Here is a 22,565-nt window from a genome sequence, read left to right as displayed (position 1 = left end):
GATTGGTTAAATTAAACTACTAAGCTATAAAGTGAAATTATCTTTAAACCTCATGTTACTTATGCTTAAGATCATCATACTCATGGAGATCTGCTTTTAGAATCAGTTTACATGTCTTTTATTAATAACAGACAGTTTGTTTTAAAATTAATAGTTGTTTCCACTGTTTTTTTGAAGATAGCAGCACTAACATAATACTGCTTTGTTATTATCAAGTTTATTCATTAAAAAGCTTGACTGCTAAGGGGCATTTTGCATAAAATCAGTCATATAATTTGGAAATGTGTCTGTCAGAGGACCTGCTGTACACTTCCATAGTAAAAAAATTCTGAGAAAGACCTTTACTGTATTATTCCCACAGGAATTTTCATTGTTACATTTTTGCCCATGCTGAAAACTTTTCTTTTTTCATGAAAGCTGACCTGTCAAAAAGGAAATATTAAGAAAATTTCCCATGATCTGCAGAAAATTTCATCAAGTCACTGCTGATGTCTCAGCACTACTGTGTTAATAAACTAATTTAACCAAAATATAAATAACTTACTTCCTAGTAACTTTTAAACTGCTTTTTTTAGATACAATCTAAATGAAAAAAAAACCCAAACAAACACATATATAGATTCATGCAAAGAATATTTTGATAAACTTATCTTGAACAGAAAAGGTTTGACTAAAAGCGGCTATTTATGAACTTGCATGTTACTGCAATGCTTATCATAACCTATGTAACAGTCATGGTACAATGTACCTCTTAGGTTTCCTAAAAATGCTGAAAAGAAAAAAAAAGAAAAAAAAAAAGAGAGAGATTACTCTAGTTCTATAATGAGATTATTCTAGCCTATAATGGTTATGCTGTTCTATTCTAGGCTACCTGACCATAAGCTTATTCTTTCTGGCATGTCCCTGTTCTTATTCTCATTAACCCAACTCCATAAACTCCTTTTCATATTTTATGTTCTTTGCAGTGGTGATCTCAACAGCACAGGAGAAAGCCAGAAAGTAAAGCTGCTAGTGCTAATAATACAGGTTTTATAATCACCTCATATTTGTGTGTATGTTAACATTTCTCTTCTAGCTTGACTATATTACTCTCTTACTCATATTTTGTACCAAAGTTCCATTGAAAATATAACCAATAAGAGTGAAGTTAAATATTATTTTGTAAGCAGCAATAAAAAGCTGATGGAAAGACTGAGTATAGTCAACCTCTTTACAAAAATACTGCTAAGACAAATATGTGTTGATACTTGTTTTTAAAACCAGCAATTCCTTAAAATATGAGACTGAAAGTTACAGGATTATAAAGGTAAAAGCTGTGAAAAAATTAACTTTCTCAAATTCTTCTTACAGCACCTACCTCAAAGACTTCGCAAACTACTTCATATCTCTAATTTATTTACTTACAGAACATACTCACTGGAACTGCAAAGTAACAATACCACTGAAACCATAAAGACATAGAATGGTGGTGATGACTGCTGTACCTCAGCAAGAGAAACTTACTCAGCAGCTTAACCATATGAGAATGATCAGTTTAACTGAACCACCGCCTACCTTTAATTTCCAATCTTGTTTTAAAGACTTGAAATATTTCAGTCCATAACATGTAAGTTTTGCCTTGGTAAGTTATTTCAGAATACTGGCAGTAAAACATAAATCCATTGACCAAAACATTATAGTGACAAATAATGGCTAAAAAACCCACTATCTCAAGTATTCTTATATGAAATGAATTGGGATATTCTGCAGAGCAGTCAAAGATCTGATCACAGGTTTCTGTGTATGTACATGACAACTACATACCTACCCAAGATACAGACACAATTATAATCACCATATATTGGAGTAAAGAAACTGCGTGTCTGTTAAAATAGCCACCCTCTGAGAAACTCCGTGTTGTCCAGCTAGCGCAGTGGTAAGAAACAACTATACCAAACTCAGTGGTCATGAACAGACAGCACAGGATGAATAGGAATAAAATTACATTCCTTCCTAAGTTTTATTACTTATTCCTAACAAACAGTGCAGGGCAGTGAGTAGAGAGATACTATTTTGACAGAGATTTTAGTTACATTATACTAATATCTTTATAGTTACTAAATTGTCAAATAAATACTACACTAATTCACTTGTACTGCAAGCAGGACACATTCACAGAGAAAAGTCAAACTCTTTTTTTAGGTCTGAACAAAACTGAAAAAAATGATCAATTTTATTCCTCTACTATTAGCCCTGGTTTAAAATTCTCCCAAATACTCAACTATTACTGGAATTTTGGATGGAGATGCCAAGATTTTACTAATTCCTTTGAATAACAGGAAAGTGAAGTGTAGCTGCTTCCTGAAAATTCCAGAGAAGACAAAATTTTCTTCAAAACAAAATATAAAGATAACTCTTGCAGCACATTTCACTTTAAAAACACGAGTCCTTGCACACTCCAATTCCAATACAGGAAAATGGATTGAGACAGCAGTGCTCAATACCCTGGTTGAAACTCATCCATCCCTTTGCTGTGAGGTATTGATAATGGGGAGTATTGCTAATCAAATCAGCAAAGTTATGATGAACAACTGGAAAATGCCATACTAACATCCTTATTGAGGTATGTTCCAAGTTAAGGATCTTGTTAGTTACTCAAATAAAGATTACAATTTATATTGAATAGTTGTGGGACAAGATGCAATACTACAAGCACTTACTAGTATTGACCATGCTGCAGCCTTCAAAAAAGACCTTCATCAAAATCCCAGGTGACTAAATTACTACTAATTAGACAGAGGGTCCAGTTGAAGTTTATCAGACTGAAGTCAGATTAAGCCTTTGTGAAGGGCCTCACAAAGATACAGTCTCCAGTGTATTGTGGAGCTATCATTAGTAAATAATTCTGTTGAATTCTGAGTAATTGCTCTGCTGAAGAAGACCTAGAATACCTCACATTGTCCTATAGTCTCATAGAATCTATCACCACTAAAAGGCAGCCAATCACTCACTGAAGAAAGAAGTGAATACACACAAAAAAATCAACTGAAGAGATTTCATGTTTAAAATCACTTTCAAGTTATGCACTACAAGCTTGGTTTCAAGCTCTGTACCTTATTTTCTGCTTAGAAGTATTAAGTATCAGCTGAAAGTTTAGTTCTGTGGATTCCTCACAAAATAACTAATTCTTAATCCTCCAATTAGGAAAAAACAATAAAAGTCAAAGCAAATATGAGGGCAAAGACTGAAGACAAATGGCTGTCCTGATGAAATCATGAATGAAACCACACTTCAGAATAACCTGAGACTATCACTGCACATAAAACTGGCCAGCAGTGACAATAATTATGAGAGTTCATACTCACTTACTTCTATAAACTGCTGTAAAAATAAAGTTAACGTTCAAGTGTGGCAAAAGCTGTTATATAACAGTGAATGAATGAAACTTACTCCCTTAAAACTTACAAATTAAACAATTTTACACAGATGGCCTTTTTTTTTTTGGTTACAGCATCAAATAGAATTGGTACAAAACAAAAATACTGAAGTTAATGCAACTGCTGGAAAGCATATCTGATTTGTCGTGTCACAAAATTTTATAAAAGCTATTCAGTTGGAAGGCAATAAATGAGCATTCAAGTGATTTATGCACTTGTGGCTCATAATTTTTTTACACAATGTTTTATTTAAAAATATATATATATATGCTGTATACTATTATGTTTATTCTCTGTGGTATAATAAAATCATAAATCTATCTGATGAAAAATGGATTGTATTCCAATTGTATCACCGTAGCGCATAGAGCTGCTCTTATCATACCACTTACAAAGATCAATGGTAACTTGAAAATGATTTCATTCCATGCTACCTCTAATGTATTAGCAATAAAAGGACTCTTTTTAATTCAAAAGTCACATCAGCTGCTGTCCATCTTTTAAACTCCTCTCCATTTCTGAAACTGACATATTACAGGAACAAAATATCCCTGGTAACTACAGGGCTGCTTTCTGATTTTCCTTGTGAAAATTAGTTTAAAAACTAGCTTAAGTGTCAATTCAGCAGAAATACAAAGCTTTTCCTGACACGTGCTGCTGTGTACCACACCTTAATCCACCTTCCTTCTTTCCTTGGATAAAATCCCATTTGGATCCTACAAAACTTACAGTGAAAGGCCCTTCTAATTTGCAGGGCTCTGTATCTAAGACAGTGACAATCAGCCTTCTTAAAAATGTACAGTTTCACTGTGATGTTAATGTAAAATGTAACATAAAATGTTAACTGATAAAAAATAATATAAAAAGGAACAAACTGCTGGCCTGCTTTCTCACAGCCAAAAGTTTTCTCAACCAGCAGCATACCTTTTACACACATTAAAAGCAAAAATAGCAGTAAAGCATGCATTCCAAAGACTGATCTTTATGAGAACATTTCTAACTCTCAGGCTGGCTCTTTATAATGATGACAAAATCACTTTTATTTGGTAACTGAAGAGGTGACAACATATCTGCCAGAAATGCTGGTGCTGTTTTTTTCCCCAGATATACAAGACCATAGCAACTCAAACTTAAGTACCTGTAGTTATGTTATGACATCAACTAAATCTAAGTATCTACATTTCACTAATGTCAACAGCTGGAAAATTGTAATATGAAACTGCACTATGCAGTGGTCCGCAATAGTATATTTCCCAGATTTTCAAAGTATTTCAAAGGTACTAAAGAGTTTAGCCACAACACACTGCCACCACTTCTCAAATAAGGTACAAAACTTTGAGTTGATTTTTTTGTACTCATGCAAAAAATCCACATCAACAAATAATTCTTTTAGTACTCCACTGTTTCTATAGTACTGATTTTTGGAAACCAGTACACTACAAAGAAGTGAACAATAAAGTATATTACAAAACAAATTCCAGTTAGAAACATCTATTGCAGCATAACAGTTTTAACTGAAATAGGTAAAATAATGGCTTATATAAGAAAGATTATATATATCAACTTACTTGCTTTCTCTACTTCCATTAGAAATGCTTAAAAAACATATCAAGTTCAAATTTTGATTTTCTGTAAAATTCTGTACTCTTTTAGTGAATAAAAATTCTATCTCATAGCTGTAAGAAATATAGCTGTCATGGGAGTACACAATTTCTTCATTCACTAACACACCTACTGCAACGATTCCTGAGATTAAGATGATTCAACTGTTAAAAATATCAGAGAGAGACTATAACACAAAAATTAAATAGCATTTAAGAATTTGTTAAATGCTCAAGAGGTTAAGGTAAAATGTCTACTGAAATAATTATCAGAATTTTACCCTACAACTAGAAAAGAAAGAAAAATTATATTTTTTCCTAAATGTAATGACTTTCACTGGTATTTCAGATAATAGATTACTCTTTACCTAGAAGAGTTCTTCTTAATTTTTTCATCAAGATCATTAAGAATTTGTTGAAACTCCAATTCTCCAGGAAGGATATTTAACAAACAGTCTAAATTGGAAGAATCAAGAGAATACTCTCCTCCCCATTCCATTTTCAGAATCTGTAAAATACACAGAGAAAAGTCGTTAAATATTGAAAAAATTCAGACTATAATGAAAAATTTCAGACTACAAGTACCAAAATATACAATATTTTGTTCTTTGGAAGTACTTTGCTTAATAAGGATAGCATTTATGTAGGGAATTACAAAACCAGTGTTGAATAGTAAACCTTGTCCATGCTTCTGAGCACAGTGCTACAGAGAGGAACACCTGTAAAATAAAAACAGAGATAAATTTTGTATCTTGCGTATTCCTGATTTAAAAGAATCAGTTCCTTTACCTTAATCAGATTAGTAGCTTTCTTCAGGTTTTGGTGGGTTTTTTCTAAGATTTAGAAAGAAAATTCTCACTATTATAATTGGAAAAAGAGATACATAGAGGGCAAATTTATTTTTTCTGTGCTTATAATTTCTGTCCAAGGAGGAATTGCTTTTTGAAATTAAGCAATCACTGCAAATAACTAGAACATAAAAATCCTGACCAAACCACTACAAACTACCAGCAAACAAGTGTCATCTTGCTTTGTACACATTTTACTCAACAAAAACTGTGCCAAAACACAGGTTAAATCCACTGGTGTACTCAAACTAGGCCACTAAATCCAAGGAGTTTTTATATCAGAAGCAAAGCATTAACAGAATTATTTTTTCTCTTTTTCTGTATTCTCTCTTTTTGAGAAATAATGACATTGATTTTACAACAAGTGATGACTTACTACTGAGGTAAAAGAAAAAAATACATAAAAAGTGGTTAACTTTTTAATAACCAGTGTATTTCATGTCTACTATATAGTATTTAGTAATACTATTCATATTGCAGTAACAGCATGAGGAACAAACATAACTATTCAGATGCACACTATGTCTGGGCAACAAAATATAACAAATAAATACACTATTTTTCTTAAAACCAATATTCTTTTATGAAGCAATTACAGTTGGAAATTTACTTAGAGGCAACTAATAGAGAAACAGATCGAGAGTTTTTCTAAGTCAACAGTCTACAAGACACATGCTCCCAAAGAACATCAGATTAAGATGCATGGTCAAGATGACTGTTTTTGGTCAAATACAAGTATAAACCTAGAAGCAGCAGAACTGTACATTTCTTCAATAGAAATGACACTGGTGATTCTGGTTGTGCTCTTTCAAAAAAAAGTCAGAACTAACACAAAAGTCCTTTGAAGCCTACTATCTCACACATCTGAATTAACAGCACAATACTACAAAATATTTCACGGATATAGTGTTTTCTTAAATTCTCAGAAGCCACAGAATACTCCTGTGCAAATAACAACTCAAAGGCTTTCAACATTTCAAATGTAGCTGAAACTCAAGTCACTGTTCTGGTTAAGAAGTCTGGATGTAAACCAAATATGTCATGTAATACAATGAGGGAAGATCAGTCTTTGAATATAGACTCAAAGTACCTTAACAGATGCTACTGCAATTAAAGACACTGTAATTAGAAGTTAAATGGAAAACATTAACTAGTGCTTTACAGAATAAAAGGAATACTGAAAATACAGTTGTTCACTCATGTATGATACTACTTGTATTCAGACACGGTCACACAAAATTTCTCTTCAGGAATATCTGAGCTTATACAGATTGTGTTGCTAACTTCATTCAACACCTGTACCTCAAACCCATCTTTTATTCAACTATACTTGTAGAACAGTCAATGATTGGTGTAAAATGTACTGTAGAATAGATACATGTAATGCAAATATAACAACAGCTTGGAATGATTCTGAGTTTTCATAAAATAGCTGCACAATCAAAACTTTATTTTAATATTTATTCCTACCTCTTTTCCTTACCAGATAGCCAAAAGAAGATTGTGCTCCTCAGAAAAATATCGGTATAGTTTACAGACCACTTACTGTTTGAAAAATTCATCATATGAAAAAAATCACCTTGTAAACATGACAGCCTAGTTTTCATGTATGCATTCCTGTAAGACTTCTGTGTCAAAATTCTTCAGTTCACTTGTCAAAACAAGGTAATTACTCCTTTCAGTCTTGGTTTATGGGGGAAAAAGTAAGACCTGATTGTTCAGTTTTCAAATATTGGTTTAGATGGTCAACGGGAATTTGTTCTTACGAAAATCTAAGAATTTCTCTAATACAAGACTATCACATGAACAAGCAAAATACAAAAAAAAACGTTTCAGAAGGAAAACATCAGTACAGCAAGATACAGATTAATACAGATTGCACAGAAACTCTATTGTTATTTAGTGTAGCCAGTGTCAGGGCCCTGGGTACACTAATCAGATTTAACTGCCTGATGATCTGGACTCTCAGTGGAACTACTGTCACTTCAGTGCCTGCCCCACTTGCCTTTCCTGGGGGCATTAGGATGGGCATCAGGTGGCAAGGCCTCTCCCCTGCCCTTTGGGTTATTCCCCTTCTCTCAAGGCCCTCAAAGAGCAGCCAGTCATTGCTGCTCCCTGATAGCCTGTATCCCACAGCCCTCCTCTGACAGTAAAAAAAATAAAATTGTTGTTAAGATATAAATCCATATCTTGCAGTTCTTATTATTTGTAATAATACAGCAGAAGAACTCTTTGTTTTGAAGCTCCAAACTATTTTGAAGTATTTTGGACAGTAATAACCCATTTCTTCTGCAAAGGAGATTAATTCAGCACTTCTTATGCTGTATAAAAGGTATCATTCCATCACCTTTCTTTTTACTATTACGGTGAGATACTGTTATGTTTTGAGACAAATAGTCTTAGAGAACCTGCTTCAGATGCAACTCTGTGTGTCCCTATCTGTAACAGGTATAGTTTTTTTCAAAAGATATTAAAGGACTATTCCTCACCATTAAAATTATGTAGCTGTCAATCTTTTTGGTAGCTACTCAAGAAACTGAACCTCTGTACAGCGTACCTAAGAAAGAAATATTTTTCAGTCTCTTAACTCACAGTATCAATGCAATTTAACTTCACTGTAAGAATTTGCCACTTCTAAGCAGCCTAGAGTTAAGAACCAATTTTTATCAAAAACAATTACATGTATCTGAAAAAACATGGAACATTCAAGTTGATAACACAGATATTTCTTGGGTTTTCAGTTCATATACTGTTTACCGCTGAAGAGCACTTTTTCTTTTTTCTTTTTTTTCAAGGCTTTCTTCTTCAATGTTAGTCAAAAGGAAGCAATCTTCTTATAGAGGTCCTATATAAAATGATACCTAGTTCAAATTGGATACATTCTGATACAAAGACCCAATAAACATCACTGTGAAAACCTTCCACTAAAAACACACATGGGAAATTCCACAGCATTTCCAAGATTAATCTGTAATGTTTATATTTACTATAATAAGCATTTTGTTCTCAGACATACAGTTTGTAAAAGTTCTGTGGACCTAAAACTTGCATAGATTTTTGTATGAGCACTTTTGTTGAATTTACACATGTACAATAGACCTACATTATGTAATAAATCACAATATTTAACTATAGATTCATACTCTAACATACTGTAAATATGCAGTTAACAGACATCCCACACTTTTAGGCACAAACACTATTATTTTTAAATTTAAATTAAGAGTCCTTCATTACACTGGGTAAAACATTATTAGGTAGTGTTTATGGCATACAAATCCATTCTAGCATTTTTAGAATATTTTTAAATGTTAACAGATTTACTTATCGGTAAATACTCAGTACTGTTACTCCTTTATTTCCCTATGGCACTTCAGTCAGTTAACATTCTTGTTTTGACTTCAGTGGGTTTCAGATATCAAAGCACAGCATCAACCATGGAAAGTATCAGGCAAATTTTGTGTTACACTTACACAGAACACCTGGGGGGGGGGGCACAAAAAAATCTAAATACAGTTTCAAACTTTAGTTTTCCTGAAGTTCTTGCTGAATCAATTGTCTAAGTCTAATGGAAAATTAATCAGCTGGGCTGTTAGGCCCTTTGAAAAAAAAGATTATAGTACATACATATTCAAGATCCAAGAAAATCATTACACAACTAAACCAGTAAGTAGAAAGTTAGACATGGTTTCTCAAAATTATTGATTGTACTTTGTTAAACTTCCAGTTGAACTTTAAACTTTCAGGGGTTTTCAAATACCCTGTATACATTTATGCCTAAGAAGCTTTAGGCAGGATACCACTTCATACAATGCAAATCCGAAGAGATCAGTCTTTGAGCACTATAGCCCCTACTTGAGCAAATTACACAGTAGGTTTTCAGAAAAAAAAGAAAAAAACAAACCATTAAGGTTTCAATAAAATTCAGAGGTAGGCTTTTATACAGACAGTACTGTGTATGAAATAATCTAAAGAAGTTATCTAAACCTAAACAGAATCTCCTGCTTAAGCACTGGCAGATATTTAATGGAACCAACAGTTTATGGGGTGTCACATTAAGTAAATGATATATACCTGGGTACAAGGTCTTAATTCCCAGTATTTCTAACCTGCTTGTTAAGGCCAGAATATGAGGCAATATATAACAGATTTATTCCATGAGACTGAAAACAAACAATTTAAAAAATCAAATGAACCCCAGTTAATTTGAACATAAATGATTGGACACAGAGAATTAAATACCAAGTTTGTGCCTAATAGCTGAAGAATGAAAAAAAACCAAAAAACAACCAACCAAACCTCTTCGATTTTGTTATGCTAATTTATATTCCTGACTTATTACAGCAAAAATTTTTGGTAGTATCATAACTTCTGCTGTTCACCACAACCAGCATACATATGTAAACAAACCTCTTTAGTGGGTAAAAAAACCCAGCACATTGATATTTTGTTCACTGATTTCTAAATCAAGATTTGTATAAACCAAATCTCATTATTTTACAACACCACAATTCAGTCTTTAAAAAGTCATTCAAGATTTAAGAACTCATGACCTGTCATTAATTTCATTCAGCTAATGCCAACGTACTTCAGTTCTTATATGAGACAATTATTTCCAAATCCTTCAAATACTACCTTTGGTATATTTCAAGATAACTTAAATAACTACTTACATTTTGAATTTAAGCAATAACTTGCACATATAAAATATTTAGACACTATTACCTAATATATTTATTAATTTAACAACATTTTCCCCACATACAATATTCCACACTTCAGCAAAACATGCTTTGTCTAAGTGCAATCCAAGCACCATGGCAATCAAATTTTCTGGACTGTTACTTTAGAGCCTATCTAAATACTGAAAATTTACTTTAACATTATATGAGTTTTACCCTTAGAGCTCTCATTCCACCCACACCCAGGACAATAAAAGAAGATTGTTACCATCAGCACTATTTTAAAAAGAGGATGTCAATGTACCCATGATTTGAAAACGGGGATATTTCAAACTGCAGCAGTGTATGCACTGAGGGCTAGCCAAATCATTGAAGTTTTTTTTTCTGATGCTGCTTTTTATCTTACAGGAGATATCTTTATTGTCCTAGCATCCTTGCAAAACTAAAAGGGGATGAGAGAATTGACAAGATTTTTCATCACTCAGCTTACACTTTCAAACCATCATCTTAACAATGATTTCCTTTATCTATCTTTAGTTGCACAACTGTTCCCAGCCGCTTTACAGCACAGAAGATGTCATCTGCAACTGCACAGCAGGCAGTAACTGTGATGGCAATGGCCTGAGATAATACCATTCAATGTGAAATTCCTACTGTTCTGGACTCCACATTGTCTGAATATTTAAAGTTTTTTTGGAAACCACATAGAGCTTACACAAGATATACATTTAAAAATCATAATTTCTTGAGCTCTGCTCTGACACAGTAAAAGCTTCTTACCCAATTTTCTGTGGTAAAAATCCTTTTCAAAACTGTATCACTGTTTAAAATAAAGACTAGTAAAAGAAAAGGAAGAAATTAAAAATTCTTTCTATAAAAGAACACAACTTATTTTTGGTTCTGCTAATAGGCAGGTATTGAAGATCTCTATTTAAATTTTCCAATTAACCTTTCAGATTCACCGATTTCCCACACTTCGCTGAAACGTGCACAGTATAATACAGAAAAAGAATATCGTAACATTCCAGTAAAAAAACCCCAACATTTAATGTATACAAAAAATAGTCTTCATGAGGGTTGTACTTACAAAGTATTCGGAATACCACAAATAACTCTGAAAAAAAGTTTTATTAAAAACGTCTTATAATGTTCCCCCTTCAGACTTTCCACGTTTGCTGTTGTCATGAACTTGCATTTAAATGCTACTTTTATATTTATCAGCTATTATTCACCACACACAACACATTTTCCTTTATATCTTTCACACAGAGATTCTAAGTATCCATAATTAAATATGTAACTGTACTGAACACAGGTTTTCTCCCAGATTCTGCCACTCTTAAGAGACAGCAAATAAGAGAGCGGGAATAAGATACAATCCACAGTGGGACTGAAGAAACATAGTCCTCACTGTGGATGAAATAGAAAGCTGTGCCTTCTACCTAAAGTTGCAATATCATAATGCAGTGCTCTGATCTATGGCAGCTGTATCAGCCACTGAATCATCAATACTGCCTAAAGCCTTGAAAAAGGACTGTAAAAATGCAATTTCTGACAAATAGCATATGCTATTATTTTTAATATCTGTGGGTTTTTCAAATTATGTTGCTTAATCCTGTTTTCTAGACATATGTACATACAATAATTTAACCCTAAGATCCATGAGTTCTTCCTATTTCCTCTCCCCCATTCTTTCAGCCACAGAGAGTGAAATGTTATGAATATAAAGCAAAAGAATCAGCACTGCTTTTTCAGATTTCCTGCTACTTGGGACTGGTAAGAGACATTCAAAGACAAGGAGAGAATTCTCATTTACATAAACTTAATCAAACACTACTGGTCAAAGGCAACGACTTCAAACGAGGAAGATGCCATCTGGAGTTGCAAGGAAACTCCTGAGGAGTTATGTCAGAAGAAAGGAATAAAGCCTAACATGATTTCATAACCTTCAGAAGAGAAGAAATGGCTATTTTCTGAGTAGCTCTTGAAAGAAACAGTCCTATATCATCTTTGTCTCTCAGCTAGTTATCCCATTGCTGGAATCCCACAGTGTACAACATCCAAGATTCAACATTTATAAATAAGCCATTCCTAAATAAGAAGTCTACAAACATTAAGCATCCTACTTACGAAAACTCAGTTGCTTCTCCTACCATATTAGTCTTTACAGTTACTAAAACCACAAGTGCAACAACTCTTTGTATACAAGTGTGCCTTTTTTCCCTTTTTTTCTACACCCCTCCCCACCCACCCACCCCCACCCCCGGTTTCCTTTAGTAGAGATAAAAGAAGGATTCAAGATCCTTATTCTCAAATAATCTTTTTTTGTGTGTATTTGTAGTTCCGTTACATTTGATAAGGTAAAAAAATGGATAAACCTGGTACAATGTTGTCTTCTTTGGATATGGTTTAAGGCCTTACCAAAAAAAATTCTGTAACTAACTTTTCTGCCATTGCCACATAAACACAAACACAGCATAAAATCCTCTTCTGCCATTTTCCCCAATGAAGACTACATCAATCAATCTCATTGTCAAAAGGATATGCTTTATGAATGATGGATGTTTTAAAAATACTTTTCAATTACAAAAACAATTACCAATCAGTAAAGTAATCACTAATGCATAGACAAGAGATTCTTCGAAGCCTGGTTAGAAATACCTACTCTGTTTTCTTATCATCCTGGGTTTATTTGCCAAGAAAATATACAGTAACTAGAATAATTTCAAAATGCATATAGTATCTAATTTATTTTCTACAGCTACAGCTGAGGATTGTAAGTATTCAGTAAATTTCGAATACTGGTATGAGAAAATGTCCAAGATCAATAATTACTTTCCCCATATATAGACTGCACGGCATTGTGTTTTTTCCCGAAGGACAAGAATACAAGTGCAAGACTAACAGTGCATCTACCGCAGAATTGTCTTTCCAATTGTGGCAATAAGAGATGCTATTTAGGGATAATATGCAAGTTTTCTCATATGAAACTCATGTGAAACTTACAAACTCAGAAAAAAGAGGCAATACTTTATAAACCCCCAAATCCCTCTCAGAACGACGCTCTCAAAGACACCTGCTACAGCCTTCCCATCTTGCTTGTCACTAATGTCTAAAACTGCACAGATTTATAAGGACTGTACTGAAGGAACTGATCTTTTAACACACTGGTAAAGAACCTAACATATACCATTTTCAACCAAAAAAACTTACAAATACATACTAGCTACCTCTATACTAGACGATAAAAGCCTTTTCTCTTCTTGTTTATTGCAAAAATCCTCCATCCTGACACAATACGCTTTGACGACAATGGTATTTAAAGGAAAGATATTTCAAGACCTTTGAGGTCTTGTAGTTCAGTAGATCAGATACAGAGTTGTTAGAATTTTAACAGGAAATAGCCTTCCAATGAAACTATTATATTTTAAAAGAATTACAAAAGAAGTCTGTGACCACAGCTTTTAAAAGGTAGGCTACATTTCAGTCCCTTCACTCCCACACATTCTATTTTCTTCCATTACTTCTCAATTTAAAGCTGTGAGCTCGAAAAATGCCAATTTTATAAAAATGAAATACAGAAATTCTCCATAGAGATGTCTCTTAAGTGTGTCCAAGTTTATAGTCACGCTCTTAAAGGCTTGTTCAGTAGTATAAATGTCATGGATTTTTTTCTTCTCCAAATACTATTATTAAAGCTTCTTACTAAATTCTATACAGGGTCATATGAAACATTTTACTGACAACTGCAAATGTCCAGCAGATTTTATTTTTTTTTTTTAATCTTTCACTTCTTAAATAAAAAGTTTAAATTAGTTCTTGCTGGCACATCTCAACTTGTAAAGTTTCATGCCATACATGCCCACTACATCACTAAGATACCAGAGGGTAATGCAGTCACATACTACTTATTCACCTACGATTTTCAACTTCAAAAGCTCCCTTCAACTCCTGTTTCTTTCTCCTTCAAAAAAAAAATACCACAAGTAAAGTAATGACACTCTACTTCCTTTCACCATTTACGCTGGCATATATATACTGGAGTACACACAATCTAGAACAAGTGAGGTATTTTCAAGCTTGCAAGACAAGGTGTTTGAATAAAAAGCATCTGCTTGCTTCCCCCGTACTCCACATCCAGGAGTGTGCAATGGAAACATCAAGCTTCTCAGTCTCTCACCCCAACCTTCAAAGCAGCCGATAGATGAAATCAGACTTATCTTAAGGATGCAATTTCCATCTTTGAACTCCTAAGAAAACTTCACTGCTGTCCCAGGTGCATGCTCCTCTCCATTTCAGCCAAGTTTTGCAGAGGGGTAGCAGACTAAGGGATAATTAAGTTATATAGTAAGATTCAGGGAAATAGTTGCACAAATGGAAAAGAAATCCCTGTAACTGACTGCTGAACATGCCCAGAATTTGTAATCCAATATGAGAAAATGCCTTAAAACATTAGGTATTGCTAATTAAAGATGCAGTCATGCTGTGATGCTAGAAACATGGAAAGTGATGACCCTAGATCCTTAAATGTCAGGGACTGGATGAAGTTGGTACTTCAGAAGTATGTATGGCAAACAACAGCCTTCCTGGAGGGGTCACACAGCTGTGTCTTGATTTCAGCATTCAGTGATTACAGCTAGCACTTTCTGTGTAGGTAATCTTCATTCTGATTTGTGCTATCTGGAGATCTTGGAAAGCAGGGAAAAAGTCATGTCTCCAAAGACTTCCTGCAGAAAGGAACTTGATGAAAATGTGAGTGAGAAATGAGCACAAAGTGACATGGCAAAAGCATCTACCAGCTAGGGACTGCTGAGACATCTAGAAAAGGCACTTGGAGAGAACACCTTACCAAATATGAGGACACATCTCTAAAAGTATTGTTTAACTGAAGAAAAATTAATTGATTATAGGATGCTTGCTGTTTGGCAGATGAATCACACCTTCCAAGTGTTTTAAACAGGAAATATCTCATCTCCAATTGGCAGAAGCAGAATAAGCAACCTGATAGAGACTCTGAGACACTTCACCAGCATTTACACTAAATATATTCAAAGTGGGTTTAAGTACTGAGGACTAACCTCTGTCACATCCAGGAGCATCTGCTTGACTCTTCTCCTCCTTGTACCAAAGAAAACTACGACAGGCTACCTGTGGTCCTTCAGCTCACTCAGATGCAAGTGTTGACAAACCATACTCAAAAAACAACCAGTGAGGCTGGGGAGACCTCAGCTTTAAAACAATCATCAAAGGTATTTCCTCACATCAAACCTCTTTGAAAATGTCAGCTACTGCACTCAGAATGGTCTGATGAAAGTAAGGACGTGGACATTGCCAGAGCAATGTCCCAAGGCAGAGTTTCAGGACACAAGTTATGATAAAATCCAGAGGTCCAGCTTCATCAAGCAGTTTTGAAACCTCACTCAGAATGAGAACCTAACTGAGCAGCATACAATATACTAGTTGGAAAGATGTTTCTCCATTGAATCTCAGAACTGTGTAACTTCTATGTCTGCCTTTCTGAGTAAGTTTTCAAAGCATTTATTTGCATACTGCTGCCTCATGTTGCATAAGAAGTTATTCAGAAACATAGGGGCAAAGGAAGGAAAATAAACAACAAAAAAGTCAATACAACAATATTGACGTTGATATATGTGGATTCCTCTTGAAAATAATGAAACAATAATTAGGCACCAAAACTGCAGAAGATGAGACACTCATGACTATGATGTGTTTGAGAACAGCACTGTTCCACGTAACAGAGGAACTGAAACAATGTGCACAGTAGCCTAAACATGAATACTAGAAGTGTGAGAAAGGAGAGAGTGTAACTGCAAGGGATATTGCTTTTCACAACACCATTTGCAAACTATTGCCCTCCAGGTCTCTCCCACAAGAATTCTACCTCTTTCAGCTGACAATCAAAAAAAATATTCAGGTTCCTTAACAAAAAACATTGACTCAAGGAGTTCTACCTTAGTCATCACTGAAGTTGGAAAATACGTGATAAATAGCACAATGATCTGGTCAAGGCCTATATGTTCTTCCTCACAGAAATTCCTGTGCCAAATTAGATAAATTATCAAAATCAAAATGTCATTCTGTGACAAAGGTTGTTACTCATTTTCTAGGTGTTTGAAATGAAACATATTCATGTTACATTTCTAAAAATTTCCAGATGACTCGCTAATACTTGGCATACAAATAGGATCTTAAGAAGTATATAAAAGGTATTTTTGGATTTACTATTCATTAGTTTAATTAATGAATAGACAGTTTCAGTCACCAAAACAGAACAATATTTCTTTCATTTTTACTTTGAAAGATGGCTATTAAAGACATTGTTTACAACTTCACTTACATATATTCTTCAAAGTAAGTTTTCCAAGATCTTTGTAATTAAGCGGTACACAAAATGGGGAAGGGAGGAAAAGGGAAAGGGAGTTGTATATCCTGATTTGTTCCTGTTGCTTTCTTCTTTATTCCCCCTTTTAGTTAACAGAATTCTTAAAGCCTACTTAAAAATCATACTAGAAAGGTTGTATCTTGTCACCTTCAATTATATCGAATACATTATTGATTTTATTGTGAATGTTTTATCTAATGCTTTCCACATAAAATTATTTAAATAGTCAACTTTTTGTTCTCTTAAGAAACAACATCTGACTACCAATTTTTCAGTTTTCACTTTTTTTCCCCCAAAAAAAGTTGAAAGTGAGGCACTGAGAGTAATTCTTTAGATAAGGCATTTTTTCTTTAAAACTCCTGTATTACAGAAGAAATAGTGCACTTGTCATCACATTCTCTCTTCATAAGCAAATGCTGCCACACTGACAGAACTATCCAATTACACCCAGTTCTTGGTGTTCCCCAGGACTATGGAGTCTTTTAAAATACACCATGTTTTTCACCGCCTGTGTTCCCCACATCCAGCTGCAACTCTATTGAATACAGCAGGCTGGGCAAGCAAATCCTCAAAACCCCAGTTTTCTTGCTTACTGTTTCATTCTCACCTACCACAAAACGCTATTGCCTAGACTGAGATATTAGACAAGGTACAGGTAAGTAGGACAACAGACTACAGTTGCCGTGCCACGAACAATACAAAGTGCTAAGGTCAGATGTTCCTGTGTTGGGCTTCTGCATACTGAAAGTCCTTTCAGACATAATCTGGGTACAATACTTACTAGGGAAGGTGTAAGAACAAAGAAGAACCAGATAAATTATAACTTCAAAGAACAATTACATAGGTTTTAGAAAAATGACTATACATTAATAGTTCGCAAATACACACTTTTTTAAACTTACACAACTAAACACATATTTTCTTACACTTGTACATTTACACTTTCTTAAACTGTTTAAGTTAAAGAGCTGAAGAAATAAATTTTTGCAGCATTGATTTTTTTTAAGATTATTTCATAAAGGCATCTGTGTTATGTTCATGTTCCAGTCAGATCACTTCAAATAGCTGACTAGAAAAAAAAAACAAAAACCAACAGGAGAGGGAGTTCTTAATAAACTTGTGAATTCCATTCAAGCCACTAATGTAGTTTTATATAGACATCTGAAGTAAAAAAATACAGAAATTATAGTATTTCCAAACCTAAGTTCACAAACTTCCTTGTTCTTATTTTCAGATATATTTATGACAAGTCTATTTCTGTTTGAGGACATATACACAATAAAAGTAATTCTCCTGGCTTTGCTGAAGTAGCACAACAAAGGCAGAAAGAACACAACTATTATGAATCTCCTAGCTTGGGAAAAAATAGCTAATAACTATCAAAAAGGAGGAGGCCAAAAAAGATACATAAGTGGTTCTGAAAAGGTATTTGTTAGGTCTCAAAACATCCAGACAGAATTTCTACCTTGGAATAGCTGCTGTATGACTGAATCTCAAGATTTTTCATAAACAATCATATACTCTTGTACTTAAATCAACCATAACTGGAATCACTTTAAAGAAGGAAGGCTCTATGATTCCACATGTAATTTACCTTGGCTTCCTAGATAACAAAGCAGTCTTCAGCCCATTGTTTTTCAATCTGCGGGCCTATTTCAGCTTCAGAAAGCAGTGCAGAAGGTCACTGTCTACAACTGAATGCCCTCAAGGACATGGAAAAAGATGGAAAAGTAAGATAAACAGAAGCAGAAAAGACAGGTCTTGACAAACTTTACTAATACTTACGTTACTTATGTGGAAACTCAAGCTCCTTGTCCATTTAAACTTAATCTTCCAGCCCCAAATATTAATTCAACACAGATTACAGTATTTTTTGTGTTAGGCTTAAATTCTATTATTTAAAGTTCAGCTTTTAGCTGTCATCAGCATAAAATATACAGAAAGTATCTGTAGATAAACAGAAAGTATTTGTAGATAAAACAATTCAGTTATTTTCCAAAATATACCATGGTGTGGTAAGAACTGTACACGGAAAAGAAGAAAATCGAGGCCTTTCTCTGTTATAGTCCAAAGGACTTCTTCCTTTGAAGTTTAGTCCATTTACTGACAATAAATTCTACCTTCATTTGAAGCAACTTTATTTCTTTATACCATATATTCATTGTCAACTTTGTTACAAATTTTACTGTTGATTTTGATTCAGTTTTTAGACATTTATTTCTCAGCTCTAACTTAAATTACCCACAGTTTCAGGCTCCTACTCCTGATCCCTTCTTAATACGCAAGTTAGTCATCATGCTTGCATTGTTGTAACGGACACCAGAATAGGTGCCAGAAAATGCCTTGTGTAACTGGTCAAAAAGATGTGATTAGTGAATTTGAATGTTATTCATACTACTGAAGATGAACATAATTTAGTAAGCCAACACAGGAATCCCTTCTTTCAGATATTTATTTTTAGAGCTACTCAGTGTTTCAAAAAAATCTCAGTTCAAAACTATTGAATAGGTCTCGCATTTTCTCAAAATCCTTGTGACAGATATAGGAGTCCCTGCTGTATAAATAAGAAGCAGATCCTGTATGGTATGAAAATAATTATGATGGGACAGTAAAATTTAGTACAGAAAAATAAAAAATGCTGATATTTTTCATGTACTTTTTACTCAAACTTCATTTAAGTGAAATTTCATTTATGTGACTTCTGAAATGTTGAAATTTCTTTCACTTTGACAGCCTACCAACATGTTTTAAAAATACTGAAAAGGCTTATTTAGTATAACACCATTGCTTTAAAAAAACTTTGCTGCTCATATTACTTTTCTATTTCAACAACCTTCTAACAGCTGGTATCACAAACAGGCAGGAAATTAACATGTTACTTTTCCAAAAATACAGCATTCGTTTCTAGCTCCAGTGGTACTGGTATCAACTGCCACCACATACTATCAAAGTAAACGAGTCCTTTACATAAAACTCTGACAGAAGAGTAAAGGGGAGATTATCCCTTAGAAATCAAAAAGAAGTGTTTAATCACTGTGTGCACTAGATTCTGCTGACCATGCCCACCAAAAGCCTTTGGTGACCTGTATCTTCATCTCTTAGGAGATGTCTTTAGGAAAAGATTCCAGGCCCCTTCCCTTAAATTTCACTGAATAAACCTTTGTGGGGAGGAGGGGGTGGAAAGTGAACTTCTGCTAATCACAAGACTGGCACTACATTATGATTGTGTCTTTAAAAAAAATAAATTAAAAAAAGACACACCTTTGCCAGAACTGAAAGCCCAGCACTAAAAATCAATTATACAAGGAAAGGTGTCTCAGCTGATAACTGAGCTATACATTTCAGTAGGAACTGAAATGTTAAATTACATCTTCATAGACTAACCTATGCCAAAATGTAAACACATGTATTACACTTGCAGTAAAAAAACTATGTTGTATAAATTGTGAAATGTATTTGTGTTGTTTATATTAAGAATAAAAGTCAGTACAACCATTACGCACTAACATGAACAAGCAATGAGGAATCTGAAATTAACCATGGAACTATGCAAAATAATTCATATTCACTTTTGCCAGGAGCGTCTACTCTGATCCACTGTGTGCTGAATCTCTAAACAAATATCTTACCTTTTGTATTTGAAAACACTGTAAATACTGAAATGCTAGGGTTTGTGTTTTTCTCTCGCCTTCCTCTTCAGACTAATTCCACAGACAGCCATTAGAAGATGTAGCCTGATACAACTAACCTCCCCTTTGATAAGTACCACACAGCAGGAGACAGAGGTGGATTCTAACAGGTTTAGGATATTTTCAAAATTATAAGCGTTTTGCTGAATGCTACGGTAAAATCTGCACATTCAGGAAGGGCAGGTGTACCAACCCTAACTGCACGTGGAAGTAGTTGTGCACATAATGCATTTAAAGAATACCACCACTGAATGATGACACAGAGATACAGAAGTAAATATAAAGATGTATAGTTGACATTTATCACTGTTTGCCCCCAAATGAAATGCATTTGGGGGGGGTGGGGGCGAGGGGGGGTGTCTTCAAATTTCTTTCAAAGGGACTGTCTTTCAGGCACACACTTTTATACCACAATTCATAGTTAACAATAGGCTACATAATACACAGGTATAAGAGTATAAGATAATGCTGTTTACAATGAATTACCAGTTATCAGTACCTACCCTCCTATCAGTAGCTGAAGGAGGTAACAGAGTATGTGTATCTCTAAGAACCAATCAATGCTTCATCATGAATGGCAGATAGCTTGCTTCTTCCTCTCTCTGGGTACTCTACTTCTTCATTATTGCTTTTTGTCAGGTGATAAACTACTATGGCTCAAGTGTACTCTGTCACCTCCCATTCAGTATTAACATCAGAATGCCATCTCACAGCTCCAATTGACTGCTGAACCCATGCTTCTAGGCACAGCAAATCCATATCCACCATTTTAAGTACGACATAATTAATATTCCCTTGCACTGAAAAAAGGACACAAGGTCACTAAAACAGCATAACTGCTGAAAGTGCATAAGCATCCTATATCACCATAATAACTACTAACAACATAACCTGTGAAAATGTGTAAGCATTTTGTAATTCAGCTAAACAGAAGCAGGAACAAAAAACCCTTATGGTACAGTTGCACAAAATGGGCTCAAGAAAACATGGGCAGACAGGAACACATGCAAGACTGGAGAACAATATACAAATAAAGCAGGAAATATGTCTATTGGGACCAGAAGAATCCTGCAGAATAAACAGAAAAGATGCTTGGCAAAGCCAGAACAAGTCCTGATCTGAAAAAATGAAATCAGTTGCATTGAGGACAAATGAGATCCTCCCTATCTTTTTGAGAAGAAGCATAAATTACAAACAAAAAAACCTGGGAGGAAGTTGCTTATTGGGTTTATTCTCTCACTAAGAGCTTGAGGCTGGCTACTTCAGTAACTAAGATCATCAACTAAGAATCATCAGATTCGGTAACTAAGGACCCAAGCCATCAGTGGTAGTTATGCTGCATCAGCATTGCGGTACTGTATACTAGCAGTTTAGGAAAGCTTGTTAAGGACTAACTTTTAATCTCGTGTGGTAATGACTGATAACAATTAGTAAAGTATTGCTTTGAAGTGTGAAACTGGCCTGATTTATCTGCCTGCTACACATGACCAACACAGCAGTGGCCAGCTCCCTACAGGACACATACTCAGTTGCAAGTGTCACACCCTTGTGAGTAGAATTTGATTCCTAGTTCTACTAAACACTACTAATTCCACTATAGAACAGGAGTTGGGTAAATCACCTACCCCTATTAAAACAGGAATACTATCTCATTCCTCACTTTTCCTTATCCTAAGGACTGCATTTTACTACGTGAAGTATCAACCACAGCTGAGACAGCACCTCAGGCTGGTAGGTACTATTTTCATCAAAACAGAAAACTCTAACGTTAATCTAACTTTTTGATAGTACAAATATGTGCTTCTGCAACTACAGAACTATATATTTCATTTCTTACATAGGAGTAGCTCATGGCTGTGTCTTTTACCTCCCTCTAAGATTGTCCTGTAAAGACATTTTCAAACCACTCTTATTTCAGGGTGGTGG

General features: G+C 34.5%; 1 protein-coding gene across 3 annotated transcripts in view; it reads right to left on the bottom strand.

The window, feature by feature from the left end:
• Positions 1–22,565, bottom strand: part of KIAA0825 — a 255,441-nt gene that overhangs the window by 215,319 nt on the left and 17,557 nt on the right. The window contains exons 3-4 of one of the 3 annotated variants that reach the window (XM_080372342.1): positions 18,545–18,653; positions 5,386–5,525 (exon numbers count right to left, since the gene is read on the bottom strand). In XM_080372342.1, the coding sequence (XP_080228468.1) occupies positions 5,386–5,516 (131 nt within the window). In that variant the 5' untranslated portion in view covers positions 5,517–5,525; positions 18,545–18,653. Of the gene's footprint in view, positions 1–5,385; positions 5,526–14,463; positions 14,512–18,544; positions 18,654–22,565 lie in introns of all 3 variants that reach the window. The other 2 variants (XM_080372341.1, XM_080372340.1) reach the window with 2 other exon arrangements.

This window comes from Falco punctatus (assembly GCF_963210335.1).
Source record: "Falco punctatus genome assembly, chromosome: Z".
NCBI lineage: Eukaryota > Metazoa > Chordata > Aves > Falconiformes > Falconidae > Falco > Falco punctatus.
This window is presented reverse-complemented; position numbering and strand designations above follow the sequence as displayed.